Source organism: Nilaparvata lugens, chromosome 7, assembly GCF_014356525.2.
Source record: "Nilaparvata lugens isolate BPH chromosome 7, ASM1435652v1, whole genome shotgun sequence".
In the NCBI taxonomy this organism is placed as follows: Eukaryota; Metazoa; Arthropoda; class Insecta; order Hemiptera; family Delphacidae; genus Nilaparvata; species Nilaparvata lugens.
This window is the reverse complement of record NC_052510.1, coordinates 55396434-55417920: the sequence shown is the minus strand read 5'-3', so window position 1 is coordinate 55417920 and position 21487 is coordinate 55396434. Positions and strand designations below refer to the sequence as shown.

The window sequence follows — 21487 nt, the reverse complement described above, 5'->3', positions numbered from 1 at the left end:
TCTTTTCTTAACCTAGATTTTGATTTGGACTGTAGTATACATTTGAAAAGGGACAGTTCTGGGCATGAGCCTGGTATGCCTTCTCATATTTCAAGTGGAATAATTATACATGGCTGAATAAATAAATTATATTTGCTCAATTTTCAGGAATTGGTTGGTAAATTTCTGGAACGCTCGCTTCCATCAGAGAAAGAATTGGCTAATTCAATTTTCAAGACTACGATAAAGCCATTCTATCCATTGGGTCCTGATGGTCCCAAAATTGAAGGATCTACGCCTATAGCTCTGATTAATAGGTACGTTAATGTTACTATAACATTTCGTAACTTATGTATTGATTGTGGCCAAACGACTCGTAAAAATATTGTTTGGAAAAAACAAAAGTTCGAAAAAATATAGAAATTAATCAGGATTAAAATTTAACCGGCTTTTGTGCAACCGGGGCCTTTGTGAGGGAAATTTTTGCATTCCTCTGGGAATTATTCTCAATTCACTGAGATTAGATTAGACCATTTCTGTATGAACTATGACTATTATAATTGTACTGTTGGATGCAAGAAGGGCTTCAAGTCACTCAAGCCCTTTTTGCGTAAAACGCTTCAACCAATTCCAGCTGGTTTTCTGTACATGCCTGCTAAATCTCGTTTCTGTATCTTTAAAACTGACTGAGTTATGAAAATTTTTGTGAATCACTGTTGGTCAACCTATAGCTTGTTGGCCTGATGCGTTTGTTTACAAGTTAAGTTGACTAGTTTCTGCAAAAGTTAGGAGAAGTTTCCTTTTAAAAGTTAATTTTCTATTCAATGAGTTACTGTTCAATCAATATTTATTGAATTTTATAGTCATCAGAACAGTTATTGTATGACAATGATGATGATGATTTGGACATTCCAAGTGATGAAGAAATAATAATAGCACATGAACAAGATTAAGATTTTAAATTATTCCATGACTTTTCAAATATATGTATTTTCATTTTAGTTGACCATCTAATCAATTTTCCATCTTATAATCAATAAAAATTATTATAAAACACATTTTTTGTGTTCTTATTCCATTTTATGCAAGAAGGGCCTGAAAAGATCTTTTTTAAAATGATAATTACTCATTATTTTACAAATAGAATTCTCAATATAGAAGAAATAATGAATAGAAAAAAGATTAAATTTCAATGCAATGGTTACTTGAGTGATACATTTTTACTGAGAATAAAAAATTATTCTGTTCGAAATGTTTCAGGGCATTTTTCTCAAAATCGAATTTTTGGACTCGGGCCCTTCTTGCATCCAACAGTACAATTTCTTCTTTCGTAATATTTTTTTATGATTTTGTACTCCAGAGCGAATGCTCGGTCCCCGATATTTAATAATGATACATACATAATAATTACAACGAATGAATAAATAAATTATTAATTCAACCTCTAATAAAGCAGCGAAGAAAAAATAAACACCAAAAATCGAAAATACAAAAACCTAACCTCAAAAATGTTGTTCAAAGCCTTCCGCTGTGACGGACGACACATCTGTCGTCTGTGATTTCAGTTGAAGTTTATTGTCTTTCCTTGCCGAAGTCATGTTGACGGCTAAAATATAATACCAGACTAAGGCTCAACGCACTCTTACGCGACTCAGGTCGAGAAGAGACTCGACTCTAGTCGAAAGCATGTGTTTCCAAATGGTAACACTGAGACCAGTCGATTCTAGTCTCCGCGACTGTCACCATTTGAAAACACATACTCTCGACTAGAGTCGAGTCTCTTCTCGACCTGAGTCGCGTAAGTGTGAGTTGAGCCTAAGTGAGACCTTCCCGTAAAGGCAGACGGATGTCTGTGTGCGTTACAACAATCTATAACGCTGGGAGAGATTTTGCCTCCGTCTGTCTGCATACTTCCGGCTGTCTGCGTTCGTCTGTAGGGATTCTACCAATAAAAAACCATGTGAAATTTTTATTTATTTTAATGACCTATTTGATTGTTCCATTGCAGACTGAATTATAATTTGATATTTAAATTAAGTTTCAGCTGTATCCTATTTATGCCTGTATCAATAATTCTTGATGAAAAATTCCTTGTTGTTTCGTCATTTGGATACATCTCACTACTCACTCTGTATTTTGGAAATGTGGTTATGTTATATTACGATTTAAAATTTAGCTACAGTTATAATTTATTTTTTGTAGGTACTGCATGTCTTTGGACTGTGATAGGTTCTCAACGCTCACTCCATTCTGGTGGAAGGAGGTTTCGAAAAAAAATGGATTCAATGAGAATAATATTGTTGTTTATTTACAACTACCAATTTCGTCTCCTGTGCGAGACGTTATTAAGGTAAATATTGATCTCATCAATCAAATAGTTATTTGTATATCTAGAGTGAAAAGTGCTGTTTTTTCTCCCTGAGGGAAAAGTTTGAAGCCCGAGGCGAAGCCGAGGGCAATAATTTTCCTGAGGGAGAAAAAACATTTTTCACTCGTGATGTACACAACATTTTTCCTCCACCTACATTTTTAAAAAACTGCAAATAAAATAATTTTTAAAAACGTATGTGACCAAACAATGTGTTACAACATAATCTAAAAAGTAAGCAGAAACAGCTGGCTTGTAATCACAGTTCTCCTCCGACAGCACTATCTGTCGGCTAAAGTTGTAACAACAACGACAGCCACAACTACAGCTATGATGAAGTTCCCGTTTCAAATTTGATTAGTTAATAAGTAATATTCGTTGGCTGGTATTTTGAATAACATGGATTAAAAGAAAAAAATATAAATGTTTTCTAGTATAGAGATATGAAGTTTGTAATAATAATTTCAGCATACAAACATAAATTTTATATATCGATCAAATGTCTGGTTGAGGTATTGAATTTAGTTGGTTTAATGACTACTCTATATGCTTCCTCATCTGAGCTTAGACCTTCTGACCTATTCCAAATGTACGTTTTTAAAATAGAGATGCTTCCCATGTTATTTAAATGGAGTCACTTTTACTCCCTAGGGAGTTTTTCTGTTTTTTAGTACCGAGAGCGAAAAAGTGACACTTTAGTATCATGTTTCAGGGAGTAAAGTAAGTACTTTTGACAGTGGGTGGAGGAAAAAATAGTTTGTTAGCGTTGTTGTAAAATGTAATGTAACGTAAGGTGCAGTGGGGTAAGTGCGGACCACATTTGAAAAAGTTGACTTTTGATAATTTTTTCTGAAATGGCTTTATGAGTAAAAGCATAGAGAAACGATAGCGTAAGTAGATATCCCATGGTATAGGGCGTTTATGTCGCAACTTTTACCGTTATCCCAAGCAGATAGTTCACGTAGCTCTTTCCCATGCAGCTGGTAGTCTCTCAAATTGTGCCGTTCCTACACTCTCACCCCAACAAAACAGTAAAAATTGACAATAATCGACAGTAATCGGCATGAGATAACAGTAAAAGCTGCGACTTAAATTCTCTATACCATGGGATATCTACTTACGCTATTGTTTCTCTATGGTAAAAGCCACCAAACTTATACCAAAATATTCTTTGAAGAGTTCTCTATCAACTCCAAATACTAGTTTCACTAATATCGTCTTCAAAAAAAAAAAAAAAAAAAAAAAAAAAAAAAAAAAAAAAAAAATAGAAAAAAAGAAGAAAAGTCTACACATGGTGCGCACTTCCCCCACCTGTTGGGGTAAGTGCGTACCCGCTGTTGTTTTGCCTAAGAATAGCACTATCAAAGCGAGTAGGACATGTGCAGAAAGAGCAGTTTTTAAGCTTTAAAATGAAATTTTCAGATTTATTTTTTTTTGTTCGGGAGATATAAACTTTTTTGTGCGACCCGACCATGTTGGGTGCCCACAAAATACCTTACCCGAAAAAAGTTCTATAATATGCTCTTAAAATAATATTTCTTGTAACAAAAACATTACTATTGATAACTTACCTCAAAAATATCAATGGAGAGTGTGTTGAGCCTCAAATTTTATTAGTTTCTTCATTTTTTTAATTGTTGATTGTCTTTTTCATATTTTTTTTGTCATTCTCATAAAAATTATTAATCGTTGTGCTTCTTATTTCTTCTCTAAAGTTAATCAGTTCATTTACACTATTTACTCTCATTGTTGTCGCACTCTATTGGAGGTTGTAATGAGACAATCCAACACTGAAGATCTAACAAAGATGCCATGAGCATCGAAACTTTTTTTTTCTTCAGCACTACAGCCCAATATGAGCCTTGGCCGCCTCCACTACAGCTCTCCACGCTTCTCGGTCCTGTGTTAATTGTCTCCATCCTCTATATCATCTTTTTTGGAGATCGTCTCTCACTTCAATGAGCATCGAAACTAATTTTTGTATACATAGAGCTATCTCAGTTGATAAAAAAATCAATTCTCTTCTTCATCATGGAACAATTCTACAATATCTCTGACAATATTGTTTAATAGATTATACCAGGTCCTACAAGTCCTGCCAACTTCTACAGGTGGGGCAGAATGGATTGCCTAGTATCAAGCAATCACTGACTAGATATGTAAATAAAGTAAGGGTCGTTTGAGGAGAGAAAAAATATACTAAGAAATTAATTTTATCCTCATATCTATAGTGAGGTCCACGTTATAATGGCAGTGGAGAAAGATAGGAGAACAACGTTGCCGATCCTTCGTCTTGTCAATGGATTCTATAGACGGTAGCTGATACAGGTTTATTGATGTAATATTAACTGTTCATTTTAGTTTATATTTACATGGTGATACGTATAAATTGTGTTCTATTAACGTTTCAAGATTGTGAAAGCTTACTTTGCGATACGTCACAAATGGTGGATACCACTGTCCATATCATAAATGTTACACTATGAAGTGGTGATTTCTTTGGCGGTAGTCCCACTGTGCTATAATCTCTATAATAAGAGAGAGTAGGGTTGTGTTTGTTCGCATCAAAACATGTCAACTTGTGGATTGCATACCGGAAAAACGGTAATGATTTAGATCTCCAAATTTTGCACATAGATTCTAAAAATATCAAAATCGTGCACCTCGAAGCCCAAATTTCAATTTTCTTTCTAGATTTTCTAGAATTGATGTTCAAATTCCATTTATCGGACATGAAATTTTATACAGAATAGCTTAAATTGTTGAAAAATGTGTTTGTTTATAAGTAAGGGAGTTATCACGTTAGTACAAGGCATCATATTTTGAACGCAGCCGTGGTCTAGCGGTAGTGTACTCGGTTACGGCGCGAGTGTTCCTCGGTTCGAATCCCGATACTTCCTTTTTTTTGTACTTAATGTTTCCCTCGAAACGTATTATGAATTATTTTTTGAAGGAAGTTTTTTCATTAAGATTGATCATAGATTTCATCAATTAATTATTCTATGTAAAATTTTGCAACCAGTACAAATGAAATGGACATGGGTTTCATGCTGTGTCATTGGAATCCATAAGAAATGCATGAATAGATAAAAAAAATAGTACCGTAATAATTGATATTCTTCAGTTATAATGTCGGCCTACTATTAGACACAAATTAGGAGTGAAACGAGTTTGTAGGTATTTTGTTTGGAATTGGGGAAGCAAAAGGCTGCCTGATTCAAATTGAGGAGGATCTAATCGATACTAAAAATAATGTATTGAAGAAAAATCAATATGATACTATGAGTTTTTAAAGTATTATGTTTTCTTCAGGTACCGTAATCTATACCGGTACTAATAATAAAGGAAAGAACTGGCTTATACACGTACGGAATAGGAAAATTATGTTTGACGCATCGTCACGTCTGAACTACTCAACTGACTAACTTGAAATTTTGCATATAGTTTCTTAATTAACCGAGGATTGTTGTAGGCCTATTTTCAATTCTTCAAGATTTCATTAAATCAAGTTTTCAATTTGTCATGCTTCCAGTTGTTGTTTAGAAACAGTTGAACATTTCTTTTAAAAGGGAGATTAGATGAAAGGTATGATTGGGATCCTATTCGAATAAAAATAACTGATTTTCTGTCTCATCAAAATTTTGTCAGTCATCTTGGAACCGCCATTTTAAATTTAACTTCATTTTTTTTAAATTGTAAGGTTGTCATATAATACATGATTTCGATACAGAATTTCAAGAGAAAATGAAACCGCACATCGATTTCTCAAACCATTCAAAATGTATACTGATAAATAATCCATCTTGTCACAAAGTAAAATTGTGACGAGAAAATAATAAATAATATTATTGAAAGACGCTCGGCTATCAGCAAGGCTAGCCGACCGCGGAGATAAGGGAGGTACCGATGGCGCACCATCTTCCTAGGCACAGCGGACCGTTGTCTGCCGTCCCTGACCTCCCATCTCCCTAGGGCACAGCGGACCGTTGTCTGCCGTCCCTGACCTCCCATCACCCTAGGGCACAGCGGACCGTTGTCTGCCGTCCCTGACCTCCCATCACCCTAGGGCACAGCGGACCGTTGTCTGCCGTCCCTGACCTCCCATCTCCCTAGGGCACAGCGGACCGTTGTCTGCCGTCCCTGACCTCCCATCTCCCTAGGGCACAGCGGACCGTTGTCTGCCGTCCCTGACCTCCCATCTCCCTAGGCACAGCGGACCGTTGTCTGCCGTCCCTGACCTCCCATTTCCCCAGGGCACAGCGGACCGTTGTCTGCCGTCCCTGACCTTCCATTCCCCGAGGGCACAGCGGACCGTTGTCTGCCGTCCCTGTCCTCCCATCTCCCTAGGGCACAGCGGACCGTTGTCTGCCGTCCCTGACCTCCCATCTCCCTAGGGCACAGCGGACCGTTGTCTGCCGTCCCTGTCCTCCCATTTCCCCAGGGCACAGCGGACCGTTGTCTGCCGTCCCTATTCTTTCCATCCCCTCAGGGCACAGCGGACCGTTGTCTGCCGTCCCTATTCTTCCTTCTCCCCAGGGCACAGCGGACCGTTGTCTGCCGTCCCTATTCTTCCTTCTCCCCAGGGCACAGCGGACCGTTGTCTGCCGTCCCTATTCTTCCTTCTCCCCAGGGCACAGCGGACCGTTGCCTGCCGTCTCTATCCTGTCTGTCCTTCCTTTTCCTACTTCACTGGAGCGGAACCGAGGCCGTAAGGCCGATACAAAATTACATCAAAGTGGTGTCATCAGAGAAGAGAGCGACCTTCACGCCATCAGAAGCACCAGGAGGTGCTGTTCACGCCAGCTGAGGCACAAAGAAGAAGGAAGAGGAACTTCGACTTGCCTCCTTTCCCCGCCCACATTACGACTGAGCGAAGTCATCCAGGAGCAACACCTGGGTATCAATCACCCACCTCTGAAGCTACTCAGGGTGTACGTGATAGATTGGCGCCCAACGTGGGGCACGAGGCAACGAAGTAAGAACCACTCAGCGACAGGTGCCCAAGCTGGGTTCAGAACCAACATTAACACAAACCCCACCCATGGACCCAGGCGTGGTATGTGACAAAGTAAGAAGCTGGAGACTGTCATTCGACGGCCAGTCAGATGCTCCCAGCTTCTTAGAAAGGCTAGACGAGCTACAACAAGCCTATGGGCTCACTGGCAACCAACTACTAGTTGCCCTTCCTGAATTACTAGTTGGTAAAGCTACTCTATGGATGCGTAATCGTCGTGACCAGTGGAAATCATGGGACAATTTTGTGACAGATTTCAGATCACGCTACTACCCACTTACCTATGAGGAGGACCTCGAGAATCTAATTCAGGCAAGGAAGCAAAAGGAAGGTGAAGCGTTTGACGAATTTCTCGAAGATGTACTGACACTCATGAGGCGTCGAGGAGGTTTTACAGATGAGAATAAATTACAGAGAGTGTATAAGAATCTCCTCCCACGGTACAAATTGTATATTCGGCAATCAGATGTTCATAGTATCAACGAATTGGAGAAATTCGCGAGGGAGTATGAACAAATAAAAGCAGAGGAGAAACAGAATAGACAGAATTCGAGAGTTCACATGATTGAGGACACGAAAAAGATTACAAGGCTCAAGGTTGAGACAGTTATAACCCCTACTAGTAACAGACCATCTCTTAGTGAGTCTGAACCCATGTGTGGGCAATACAAGAGACCGGGGCACTGGAGATCACACTGTCCCGATATCCCACCATGTAAAAGGAGCGGAAAGGGAGCACTGAAATGTGTCTGTGATGTGCAGAAGGAGAATAAAACTCCAAACAAGACAGCAGTGATGCGAACGGCACACAGGATTCCTGTGATTGAAGAGTCATCAAGGGACAACAGACTATTCATTACTGTGACAATCGGTGGTAGAAAGTGTCGGGCATTGCTAGATAGTGGTGCTGAAGCTAATTATATGAGTAATGAGGTTTATGAAGTTCTCCAAAAGATAGGGATGATGAGGAAGGTACCAACTCATCACCACGCAATATTAGCTGATGGACGATCTACCCCATTAAATGGGAAGCTGACAACTAATGTAACTATAGGACAAATCACAGTTCCACTAGTGGCGTCTATAATGGAAGGACTTGGACAAGAGTTGCTATTAGGCATGGAATTTATGCGTGAAAACAGGATGAATATTCACACATTCACGAGAGAGGTAGAGTGGGATCCTCCCCAATTGAATCCTTCAAGACAGCCAATTATGTTGCGATCACCCTTATCGGGGAGTAGGACAACAAAAGTCCCAACAATATCAGCTGTACAATCCGAATCTCAGGACAACAAGGATCACGACAAAAGGATATTCATGCAGGTTGGTTTGAATGGAGTTGAACTCAATGTTTTGATTGATGCCAGGGCAGAATTGTCATATATTCCAGAACAAGCATCTTCGGGCAACATAGTGATGCATCACAGGGAAGAGATGACTGACTCTGAACGGATGGCCACGATTCATGCTCCAGCCACCAACACAAGTGGTGAATCCGAGAGGGATGTGGAAGAGTCAATACCACCCCCTACTGTCATGGATGTGGTGGAGTCAATACCCTCCTCAACTGAAATGGATGAGGAAGAGCAAACGCAGTCTTCAACTACCAATGAAGTGGTCCCACCGTCCCAGGAACCCAGACCAGGCCCCTCTCGAAATATGGATCCAGTGCTGTGCCACCACAACACAACATCAGGCAAGCACAAACGGGAATGAGGTACATCTCCAAATTTTGCACATAGATTCCAAAAATATCAAAATCGTGCACCTCGAAGCCCAAATTTCAATTTTCTTTCTAGATTTTCTAGAATTGATGTTCAAATTCCATTTATCGGACATGAAATTTTATACAGAATAGCTTAAATTGTTGAAAAATGTGTTTGTTTATAAGTAAGGGAGTTATCACGTTAGTACAAGGCATCATATTTTGAACGCAGCCGTGGTCTAGCGGTAGTGTACTCGGTTACGGCGCGAGTGTTCCTCGGTTCGAATCCCGATACTTCCTTTTTTTGTACTTAATGTTTCCCTCGAAACGTATTATGAATTATTTTTTGAAGGAAGTTTTTTCATTAAGATTGATCATAGATTTCATCAATTAATTATTCTATGTAAAATTTTGCAACCAGTACAAATGAAATGGACATGGGTTTCATGCTGTGTCATTGGAATCCATAAGAAATGCATGAATAGATCATAATAAAATTAGTACCGTAATAATTGATATTCTTCAGTTATAATGTCGGCCTACTATTAGACACAAATTAGGAGTGAAACGAGTTTGTAGGTATTTTGTTTGGAATTGGGGAAGCAAAAGGCTGCCTGATTCAAATTGAGGAGGATCTAATCGATACTAAAATTGATGTATTGGAGAAAAATCAATATGATACTATGAGTTTTTATTAAGTATTATGTTTTCTTCAGGTACCGTAATCTATACCGGTACTAATAATAAAGGAAAGCACTGGCTTATACACGTACGGAATAGGAAAATTATGTTTGACGCATCATCACGTCTGAACTACTCAACTGACTAACTTGAAATTTTGCATATAGTTTCTTAATTAACCGAGGATTGTTATAGGCCTATTTTCAATTCTTCAAGATTTCATTAAATCAAGTTTTCAATTTGTCATGCTTCCAGTTGTTGTATAGAAACAGTTGAACATTTCTTTTAAAAGGGAGATTAGATGAAAGGTATGATTGGGATCCTGTTCGAATAAAAATAACTGATTTTCTGTCCCATCAAAATTTTGTCAGCCATCTTGGAACCGCCATTTTAATTTAACTTCATTTTTTTAAATTGGAAGGTTGTCATATAATACATGATTTCGATACAGAATTTCAAGAGAAAATGAAACAGCACATCGATTTCTCAAACCATTCAAAAGTTATACTGATAAATAATCCATCTATACTATAATAATGGAAAGAGCTGGCTTATACACGTGACGGGATAGGAAAATTATGTTTGACGCATCATCACGTCTGAACTAATTGACTGAATGACTTGAATTTTTGCATAAAGATTCTTTATTAACCGAGGATGGTTATAGGCCTATTTTCAATTTTCCAATATTTTATTACGTCAAGTTTTCGGTTTGTAAAGTTTTAAAATAGACCCTTGCGAAGCACGGGTTACCTCCTAGTAAATAATAATATCGAGTGACCTGGCTGGCTCAGGTCTGGTGTCAGAGTTTTCAGGTAGCAACTGATCAATTTCAGGGCCTCTGACATGACCTAACGACTGCTTTTTATGCAACTATGTGACATTTCAGCTGTATTGTATGCTTGTGATGTTCCAGAGCGATGCGTTTCCAAACGTGGAGCTGGCCAAGCGATCGGCCGCACTGAAGGCGTGCAAACTGCTCTACGACAGCCGCGAGCTGGACGACAAAATGCTGCCACGTGGCAAGACCTCGCAGCAGCTGGAGGACCGCGGTCTGTTTCCCTGCTGGCGGGACGAGGCCCCTCCCACCGAATCCGATGACTCGGCCGCCCTCGTGCGTGTGGGACCCGTCGTCAAGCGGCAGACGCTCGTCGGCACCAAAAAGTGCAAGTCCATCTACAACAAAAAGGTTGGTGACATTCGTTTACGATCACGCATGTGAAACTCACTATACAGTTAGGTTGGGTTGTTGTAATATTTTTTTTTCAATTCTTTATTGCCAAAATTTAAAAACGTAACAAATCAAAGTTTAATAAATCAATCACTTATCACAAGAAAATGAAATATTAGTTCAATAGAAATAGAAATTGCTCTATTAACAGAGGACATAGGTCTCTATTGACATAGTGTCATTCATGCACAAAATCATTAATAATAATGTTTCCTGCGGATGATTGAATCATTTTTTGAAAGATTTATGCTGAACTATTGCCTTTTTCTCCAAAAACGAGTAATGCTACGCAACTAGCACTTGGCGGTAGACTCAAGTGAGGAGGTAATGTTTCCGGCTCTATAACTCGACAATATATTGAGGATCTGGCCGCACCGATCGATCACAGGGCGTTGTTGGGGATGATAAGCTATTCAGTTCTGTGAAAATCGCCCCCCTACCGCCTGTCTGTCTCTTATAGTATGTGATCAGAGGTTGAAAAAAAAGATCTTCGTAGTTCACTATCTAAAGAAGGATGAACCCAATTCCAAGCACTGCAAGCATTGTGTCACACTGAATCCTATGCAAACTGGTGAAGCTCTTTTCATTGAATAACAATAAAATTGAACATTCTTCCCAGTTAAAACTAAAAAAATCATGATGATTCCTTTCCTTCCCGTAAATAGTGTATATTCAAAATTCGTGAATTCTTATGCTACTTTCAATTTTCGTTTCAGTTTCCAGAATGTATGTGTGAATGCCGTCCAATGCCTGGTGAAAAGGTCTACATGCACATTATAAAAATGAAGCCCGTGTACAGTGAACCAAAAGGCAACCGAAAAAAGGCTTTCTTTGAGCTTTTGAAGTCTGATTCCGAATTTGCAATTTTGACCACCAAAAAGTGGCCTATGGTATGTACTACAAAAATAGTTTCAAGTATTTCCAATCGATTGATTGAGAGAGTAGTTGATATGAACTGTAAATTTTAATTTTATTCTTGAGAATGCTGCACTAGCGTCCACTAGCTACTATGGGAAATTGGAAATTTCATGTAAATATTTGCGTTCCGGACATTTCAAATTCCATGTTATCGTAATAGCTAGTATCCGCTATTAATAGTAGCCTGTGTGCAGTTTATTTTAAAGGTTGGTACTCAAATTGAATGAAAATTGATAATATAAACTTTGTTTTTTGTGAAAAATTGATTAAGACTGTGCAAAAGTTGAAAATAAACTTTCTACTGGTGATATTTTTCAAAGTTTTTCTGTTTGTATATCATCAAGCTATCAAAATGAAGAAGTTTTCGCAGGAAAACATTCTATTTCCGACCATTACTTTTGAGATATGAGCGCCTAAAGTTCGAATTTTTGGGACAGAACATTCGAAATTCGGTAAGAGATAAATCCATGAGATTTAGAGGACAGATTCTTTATAGTATTGTTGATCTAGTAGAACAAAAATTTTCTGAAAATATCGATTTTTGAGAAAGTTATTCAATTTACCAAAAATGACCAACAATAACTTCTAGTTGAGTTATTTTTGAAAAATTGATATTTACAGAAAAATTTTGTTTTACTAGATCAACAATACTATGAAGAATCTATCCTCTAAATCTCAAGGGTTTATCTTTTACCAAATTTTAAATGTTCTGTCCCAAAAATTTAAACTTTAGGCGCTCATATCTCAAAAAGTAATGATCGGAAAAAAATGTTTTCCTGAGAAAAGTTTTTCATTTTGATAGCTTAATGATATACAAATCGAAAAACTTTGAAAAATATCACCAGTATAAATTTTATTTTTAATAGCCTTTGCACAACCTTAATGGTTTAAATTTTTGACTTGATAATCTTATAGTCGCCGTCACGAGTTTTTTCATTATTCACTCTCATTGATATTTTTGTTTCATCAATTTTTCTTTTCATTTTTGCAGCTTTTGAAGTTCCCGTTGTTTATAACAATGGGTGAAATAAAAGTGGAGGTAATAGTCAACCAAGCGTGTCAGACGCTTTCACAGAAAGAAATTGACGAAATTTTCAACTTCCATTGCATAATTTTCTCGGATGTCTTGCAGTGCATCAATATGTTCATGTTCAGAGATTATGAAAACAAAGAACACTCCTATCTGCTGGCTCCCATAAAATTAGGTAGGAAACCATTCATAACTAAGTGAAATTCTGTAAACAGTATTTTCTTAATTTTAACTTGTTGAAATTTAGGTGAGAAACTCGCTGGAGATGAACGTATAATTTTATTAGTGAAAATGTGTTCATGATTCTCCTCGTAATAATTATCTCACAATTAAGGCTATTCGGTACACCTTTTTGTTTTTATTTAAATTGGATAATATTTTTCAATATAATTGTTAAGATCATTATAAGAGTGAGAAAAAATGGTAACGGAATTTTTTAAGTGGTCTAATAAGCGAGTTATGGGTTGTTGAATGCTAAACTCCGGTTTCTTTCCAGATCATAATCGGTTTCGAATTTTCCATTAGAGTCTTTTTTTTAATACATTCAGTATATCATTGGCTTTGTTCTAATATGCGTTTTTTCGCGATTAATGCCAAAATAAACAAGTTATCGAATTTACAAAAAATGTTACTTTTTTATTTATGAACGATTTGTAGAATAAAATGTTTTAGTTTGGAAAGATACATTTTTTGAATTTTTAAGAGAAGTTCTAATAATATGGTTGAAACCGTTTATGATCTGGAAAGAAAACGGAATCTGGAAAGTTAGCACTTCAACAACCCATAACTCGCTTATTAGACCACTTGAAAATTTCAGTTGCCACTTTTTCTCACTCTTATAATGATCTTAACAATTATATTGAAAAAGATTATCCAATTTAGATTGGACAATTTTTTTTGTGTTCCGAACAGCCGTAACTAATTATAGACCAGTTTGATAATAATGAAGTTGACTCACATGTTTGAGCTTTGTTTCCAACCGTTCATCAATAGGCTCCAATCGTTCTTTTTTACAAATGTCTTGGAAAATGGTATAACTTTTTTGGTTTGAAATGTATTTTTTGCAAACATAATACTGTTCTCAATTATTGTCCCTTTTCTAGTAGAATCTATAATATAATAAAGGAAAGAATTGGCTTATACACATACGGGATATGAAATTTATGAATGACGAATCATCACGTTTGAAATACTGGACTGATTAACTTGAAATTTTGCATATAGATTCTTTATTTACCGAGGTTGGTTATAAGCTCATTTTAAAATTCTTCAAAATACGTCAGGTTTTTAATTATTAGACCCTTGCAGAGCACGGGTTATCTGCTAGTCTTATATTAATCTCTTTCTTGTATAATATCTGACGACGAATGACGAATCATCACGTTTGGAATACTGGACTTATTAACTTGAAATTTTGCATATAGATTCTTAATTTACCGAGGTTGATTATAAGCTTATTTTATAATTCATAAAAAATGTCAAGTTTTTGATTATTAGACCCTTGCAGAGCACGGGTTACCTGCTAGTCTTATATGTTAATCTCTTTCTTGCACTTGAACATCGCAATAATAATATATATTTCTATCCTTGTCTAATCTAGAAAATGGAAGATCCGTCATCAATTGGAGTGTGATTCGCGATAATCAGGAATTCCCCGAAATCATCTCACCACCGGTTGAAGAAAGACAGAAAGACATTGTTGTCACCGAGGAAATCTATAAGAACTCTGTAGTAATACCTTGGTACAGAGGTTTTCTGCCCAGACAGGTGAATGAAAACAGCTATTTGACAAGAATAATGAGTAGAATACAAGAGCAGGGATACATTTATTTTCCTAATTTAAATGGAGGTTAATTCCGCATAAAGTATAAGCATAGAGAAACAATAGCGTAAGTAGATATCCCATGGTATAGGGAATTTATGTCGCAACTTTTACTGTTATCTCAAGCCGATTACTGTCGATTATTGTCAATTTTTACTGTTTTGTTGGGGTGAAAGTGTATGAACGGTACAATTTGAGAGACTAACAGTGTCACACAGCTGCAAGGGAAAGAACTACGTGAACTATCGGCTTGGGATAACAGTAAAAGTTGCGACATAAACGCCCTATACCATGGGATATCTACTTATGCTATCGTTTCTCTATGGTATAAGGTAGTAGAAAGAATGACTATGATGATATATTGATGGACCTATAGCTATTATAGAAGGTGTGTTCAGAAACACGGGGAACTCATAAGTGATATTTAGCGGAGTCGGCTCCTCAAGTGGTCACCCGTCCAACGGGAGAAACAGACGCACGTCTCTTAACTTATATGAGCGATAAGATAACAAACATCACGACCACGGTTCCAGTCGCTTCCCTGAGTAGCCTTCAAATGAAAAAAAACATTTACGCGTAACTCACGCTTACGCGACTCAGGTCAAGAAGAGACTCGACTCTAGTCGAGAGCATGTGTTTTCAAATGGGTGGTGTCGCGGAGACTAGAATCGACTTGTCTGAGTGTCACCATTTGGAAACACATGCTCTCGACTAGAGTCGAGTCTTCTCGACCTGAGTCGCGTATGTGTGAGTTGAGCCATAGGTGACCATTGAGATTAGCAAATTAAAAAGTAGAATAGGTTATCAAGATTGATCACTTTTTACCGGTGCATATCTCCTAAACGTTTCTAATAATTATAAAAAAATATTTCATTTATCTTTATTAGATTATTGCAACTTTTCATATAAATAAATATTAACTACTCTTAAAAATAATAACTCTTTACAAAATCTATCAAGGTGATGCACTGAACAAATAATAATATTATTGAGTGTGATGCCCACATATGCTCTTAGGCTTGTACGTGGGTAATGAGTGAGAGAGATGATGATGAGAGATCACGACTACTTTTTTGGTAATCAGGACCGACGAATTATCGTCTCCTCCGAAATACAGGATGGCTGTATCTAATTGATCTATGTATCTATAGTCCAGTCACTATATACATTGGTGCATGCAATTTATATTGTAGTTCTGATTTTTTAATATATTATTTGGGTACATAAGAGAAGTCCAGAACCAATTTATTAATATAAAATTTCCTTGTGCTAGATACAGAGTGGCCCAAAAAACCCGTATTTTCGGCTCATTTTCCAGTTTTCAGCTATTTCTGCCAAATCTCGTAATCGGACAGAAAAATTTGATCTCGCCTTTTTTCTAGATTATGAAATTCTGAATAAAATGAGATCATTCGGAACTCTCTATCTCCAATGAGTACTGAGTTATGATTTTTCAAAAATGAGTGAAATTTGAAGAAAAAATCAATTTTGATGAATTTGAGTTTTTGATCAACAATATCTTCCGATTGTTACCATTTAGATGTATAATTCAAAATCCCTCTGGGCGTATTTTTGTGCTCTACAATCTGAGATCAGGTAGAGCGCTTTATCTCATATAGATTTCCAGGTACACCTGACAACAATGCTCCTTGTATTGTGAAAAACACCTAATTTTCAGCTTCAACCATCATCACCAACTACATAGTCTTCACATTGATATTTCGCACAATGACATAAGTTCATGAGATTACGTTCTATGAGAATAACCCGTTAGATGCACTTCATTTCACTATTTCCTAGTGGAGAAGCGCGCTTAAGGACACCTGAAGGATCAAAATTTCAAACACTTTTAACGTCTGACACAATGATCAGATTTCATCGTACTACACTTCATTCTACTCGGCTCGTCAAGGCGATCCAAAATCATGCATCATAAGTCAAATTCGGTCGAAAAGTGAAAAATTTATTGTTGAAAGTACTAAAGCCCATATTCCAATAAACAAAAAATGTAGAAATATAGAAATTGGCCATTTTTTGTGTATTGGAATAAGGGCTTTAGTACACTCAACTATAGATTTTCCACTTTTCGACCGAATTTGACTTATGATGCATGATTTTGGACCGCCTCGACGAGCCGCTCTGTATCTAGCACAAGGAAATTATGCATGAAGAAATTGGTTCTGGACTTCTCTTATGTACCCAAATAATATATTAAAAAATCAGAACTACAATATAAATTGCAAGCACCCCCCCCTTTTCTTATGTATATATTGACTGGACTACTATGTGAACTCGGGTTCTCTTGATTACAATATAATATAATATTATAAAATTAATATGATATAAAAATAATGATTTTATGATTTGAATAAATTATTGAGTAAGGTAGAATCTCTACTAATTGCAAAATCAACTTTAGCATGTGTAGTCAAATATTTAATTTCAAATTTTAATTCAATAATACAATATTTATATTTTGATTTTCAGGCGTACATTGTGACAGATTTAAGTAAGAATGAAACAGCCCTCAGTGATTTTCCGTCAGGTGATTATCCCACCTACGAGAAGTATTTTGTAACCAAGTATGCCAATGTGGAAAAGTTATACTCGGCTCAGAAGCCCTTGCTGGAGGTCAGAGCCCTGTCCAGGAGATTGAACTGCCTAAGGCCAAGGTAACTAACTGAGTGAAAGAGTTGACAAAACATTAGTATCATCAATTAAAAGTTAATATAATTATTAATAGTGTCACGGAATATTTTACAATAAAAACACACAACATAAGTCAATAGAATTTTGAAAGTAGGCGCCAACCTCTGAGTGCCGGTTGCACAAAAGCCGGTTTAATTTTAATCTTGATTAAGTTTGAAGATATAGATATACATATGACTCACTCTGTATAATAATTTGACACGTTGTGAGGCCGGACTCCTCCTATCGCTTTTTATCAGCTGATTATATTTATATTTGAACAGAACAGTAAGGATAACTTCACACGCATTCGGTTTCATTCGGTTCGGTTCGTTACCGAAAACGAATGAGGCTAGTTTCACACTCATTCGGTTCGTTTTGTTTTCGGCAAATTCCGATAACTGTGAAACGGTAATTCGGTTTGAAACGAACCGAATGAGTGTGAAACTAGCCCAAGATACGGTTTTAATAAGCATCGCATCAGCTGATTACAAGTAAAATGCACGTTTTCGTCACGTGGCGCATCAGCCTGTACGCACCTCTATACTTCTCATTTGTGCTGATTAATTTTTGAAGCTTTTAGGCTCAACTCACACTTACGCGACTCAAGTCGAGAAGAGACTGCGACTCTAGTCTCTTCTCGACGCAGCATGTGTTTTCAAATGGTGACGTCGCGGAGACTAGAATCGACTGTTCTGAGTGTCACCATTTGGAAACACATGCTGCGTTGAGAAGAGACTAGAGTCGCAGTTTCTTCTCGATTTGAGTCGCGTAAGTGTGAGTTGAGCCTAAGACTATAGTGAGGTCCACGTTATAATGTCAGTGGAGAAAGATAGGAGAAAAACGTTGCCGATCCTCTGTCATGTCAATGCCTTTATTGATGGTTTATTGATGTAATATTAACTGTTCATTCTCGTTTAAAATAATAAATTATATTTTATTAAGCAAGAAATTATATTTTTCGATAATTTCATAATAAATTTTAATAAATAAGATGATATATTTTGTTAATTGATTATTAATTCTACATTGTTTGTTCAGGCCAGTTTCTTTGTATAGTAGTTTTAGTTTTCCTTTATCCGCTGCATAGTGCTGAGGAAGAGATTTTGTCCTGTTATGGTTTTCATTTCCACGACTTGAGCCATCCCCTCCGCTCTAGGCGTGTGCAGCCCGGAGCTGAGCTCAGTTGCAAAACAGATCTCATTGTCGACAGATCATTGTTTTTCGTTTGCTTAGTTGATCCATAATTAGCAACTCCTATTTGTCTAATTTGTTATTTTTTAAATATGTGGGAAATTCGTACCATTATTATTGTAAATATAATGTATTCGTTTCGTGTAATTGATTCATAACTTGTGCTTGTGTTTGTGAAAATATATTGAGAGTGAAAGCCAACGCCTTAAATCGTTTAAAATACTTTGAGTGAAATATATATCCAGTCAGTACAAATGTTTGAGGACTAAGGACCACAAGAGCGGATCACACACCATCGCAGAATAATATCGATTTGTTTTCACCCATCTGTCTCCTTCATATTCCTTATTCCAATTTACCACCTGAAACCCTTTTTGTAACAAATTGGTATATCATTACGTCATAGTTTGAATTGGGGTAAGTGATTTTTCCTATTTGTTTTCCTGGGTCTAAATACTGGTGTGCTGAATTGGATTTATAAATGTGTTTATTCGTATCATACAGCCCAACCCAAAAAACCAGAGGCAAAAGGCCTAAGGATTCGTAGTTTCTTGTAACAGACGATCTGACAACAGAGCAAAGCGAGAGAGAGATAGCGCTATCCGCTTTGTTGAATGATAGACAAGGATAGCAATACCATTGCTAAGCAAACACAGCCATTATAACGTGGACCTCACTATAGTTATGTTTGAATTGGTTTGCTTTGCAGACATAGTGTGCAGGCGACGTCGAAGCGCAAGAAGAAGCAAGAGGAGGAGTTTGAGGAATCGCTGGTGCCGGAGCTGTGCGTGCGGTGCGCGGTGCCGGCCGCCTATTGGCTCAAGGCCACCCTGCTGCCCAGCTGTGTGCATCGCATCACTGCGCTCCTATTGGCCGACGAGCTCCGCGTCACCATCGCCACCGATCTCAACCTGAGCACCGTCACTCTGCCACCAGGTATTAAGGCTCAACTCACACTTTCGCGACTCAAGTCGAGAAGAGACTGCGACTCTAGTCTCTCCTCGACGCAGCGTGTGTTTTCAAATGTTGACACTCAGATCAGTCGATTCTAGTCTCCGCGACCTCACGACTGTGAGACTGAGTCAAGCGTCGACTCGACATGTTGGTGGAGCCTCGACTTGATTTGCGTAGTACCGTGCATTTTTAATAAAAGTGAGGGTTTGTTTGATGAAAGTAATGTTTCATCATTTTAGATAAGACAATAATAAGAATTAGATAAGACAATATGTTCATTGATCGAGCGAAGTGAGGTATAAGATTCAAGTCGACGGTTTGGCATTTCTCTTAATGTTTAAATGTTTATATGTTTATATGTTGCGCATTTACGGCGAATCGCGGTAATAGATTTTCATGAAATTTGACAGGTATGTTCATTTTTTAATTGCGCTACGTCGACGTATATACAAGTTTTTTTGGAAATTTTGCATTTCAATCTATATATATAAAAGCAAAATGGCACTCACTCACTGACTGACTCACTCACTCACTCACTCACTCGCATAACTAAAAATCTACCGGACCAAAAACGTTCAAATTTGGTAGGTATGTCAAGTTGGCCCTTAAGAGGCGCACTAAGAAATCTTTCGGCAATATTTTAACTCTAAGGGTTGTTTTTAAGGGTTTAAAGTTCGTCTTTTAGCATGTATATTCTTCTTCTCCCAATCTCTTAATTATAATTGAAATTTCCATATCATATGTTACTATAGAACTATAATCTAGATAGAGTACCTCTTCGAAACAGTTGTTAACTGGCAACTAAATTAATAATTTTGTCAGGTTGGCATTAAGTTGAGTTGACTTTGTTAGGTTGGCACCAAGTTGAAGATTTAAATGCATTTATCGCGGAAAAATTGATTGGGCACTGCTTTTTCAATCCTGTGAATATTATGTTACTAGCAGTCTGGCTCGCTTCGCTCGCCATATCCGTTTAGCCAGCCGTTTAGTCTGGACCCCCGACTGGATTGTCCTAACATATGATATAAATGCCCAAATGAAAAATGCAGACGAGCGAAGCGAGCCTGCTGATCTCATCCTTGGACGATCCAGTCGGGGGTCCAGGGGGCGGAGCCCCCTGGTTAGACGGATATGGCGAGCGAAGCGAGCCTGACGGCTAGTGAAAATATAAAATGAAAAAGGAGCCTCCTTCATATGCCAATATTAGAGTAAAAATCTGGTGTGGCGCACTCACACAACTTTCCTTGCCGTTATGAAAATTGATCACCTGACGCTAGTGTTCCCGCGCATCTCAAGTCTACTGTTCAGTGATTTGAGCCAGCTGGTGACAGGGTAATAACGCTAGAGACACACATGAGGTCTGCTATCTCTTCATAGTGAATGATTTAATAGAATCAACAATAATTTGCAATTGAATAATCACATTTTCTCGAATTTAAAGCTTATTTTCAATTTTAGGTGAAAATGTTACTGAACATTAATTGTAGAGATTTTCATGCTCAATCTACTCCACTTTTTTTGTTTCAATTGTATCTGAAGCCTGATAATTGGGATTCTATCTGCATTGATGGGGCGGAGCTCCTGAAATTTTTACAGATATGGGTCTTGTGGCAGTTGATAGAGCTTATCGATGACTATTTTAGGTATGAATTTGATCAAAATCGTTTGAGCCGTTTCCGAGAAAATCACGAAAAACCCTGTTTTTGACAACATTTTCGCCATTTTAGCCGCCATCTTGAATTGCATTTGATCGAAATTGTTCGTGTCGGATCCTTATAGTGAAAGTAACTTAAGTTCCACATTTCAAGTCATTCCGTTAATTGGGAGATGAGATATCGTGTACACAGACGCACATACACTCATACACACACACACACACACACACACACACACACACACA

The 21487-nt window shown here is 37.5% G+C and overlaps 1 protein-coding gene across 1 annotated transcript in view; it reads left to right on the top strand.

Annotated features, from left to right (window-relative positions):
- The window catches only part of LOC111059032 (endoribonuclease Dicer), a gene marked incomplete in the record, with an annotated part of 135688 nt that overhangs the window by 29721 nt on the left and 84480 nt on the right, over positions 1-21487 (top strand). The window contains 8 exon segments of the mRNA XM_039433199.1: positions 148-296; positions 2182-2329; positions 10667-10939; positions 11698-11871; positions 12891-13104; positions 14530-14696; positions 17239-17423; positions 19343-19569. Of these exon segments, the coding sequence (XP_039289133.1) occupies positions 148-296; positions 2182-2329; positions 10667-10939; positions 11698-11871; positions 12891-13104; positions 14530-14696; positions 17239-17423; positions 19343-19569 (1537 nt within the window).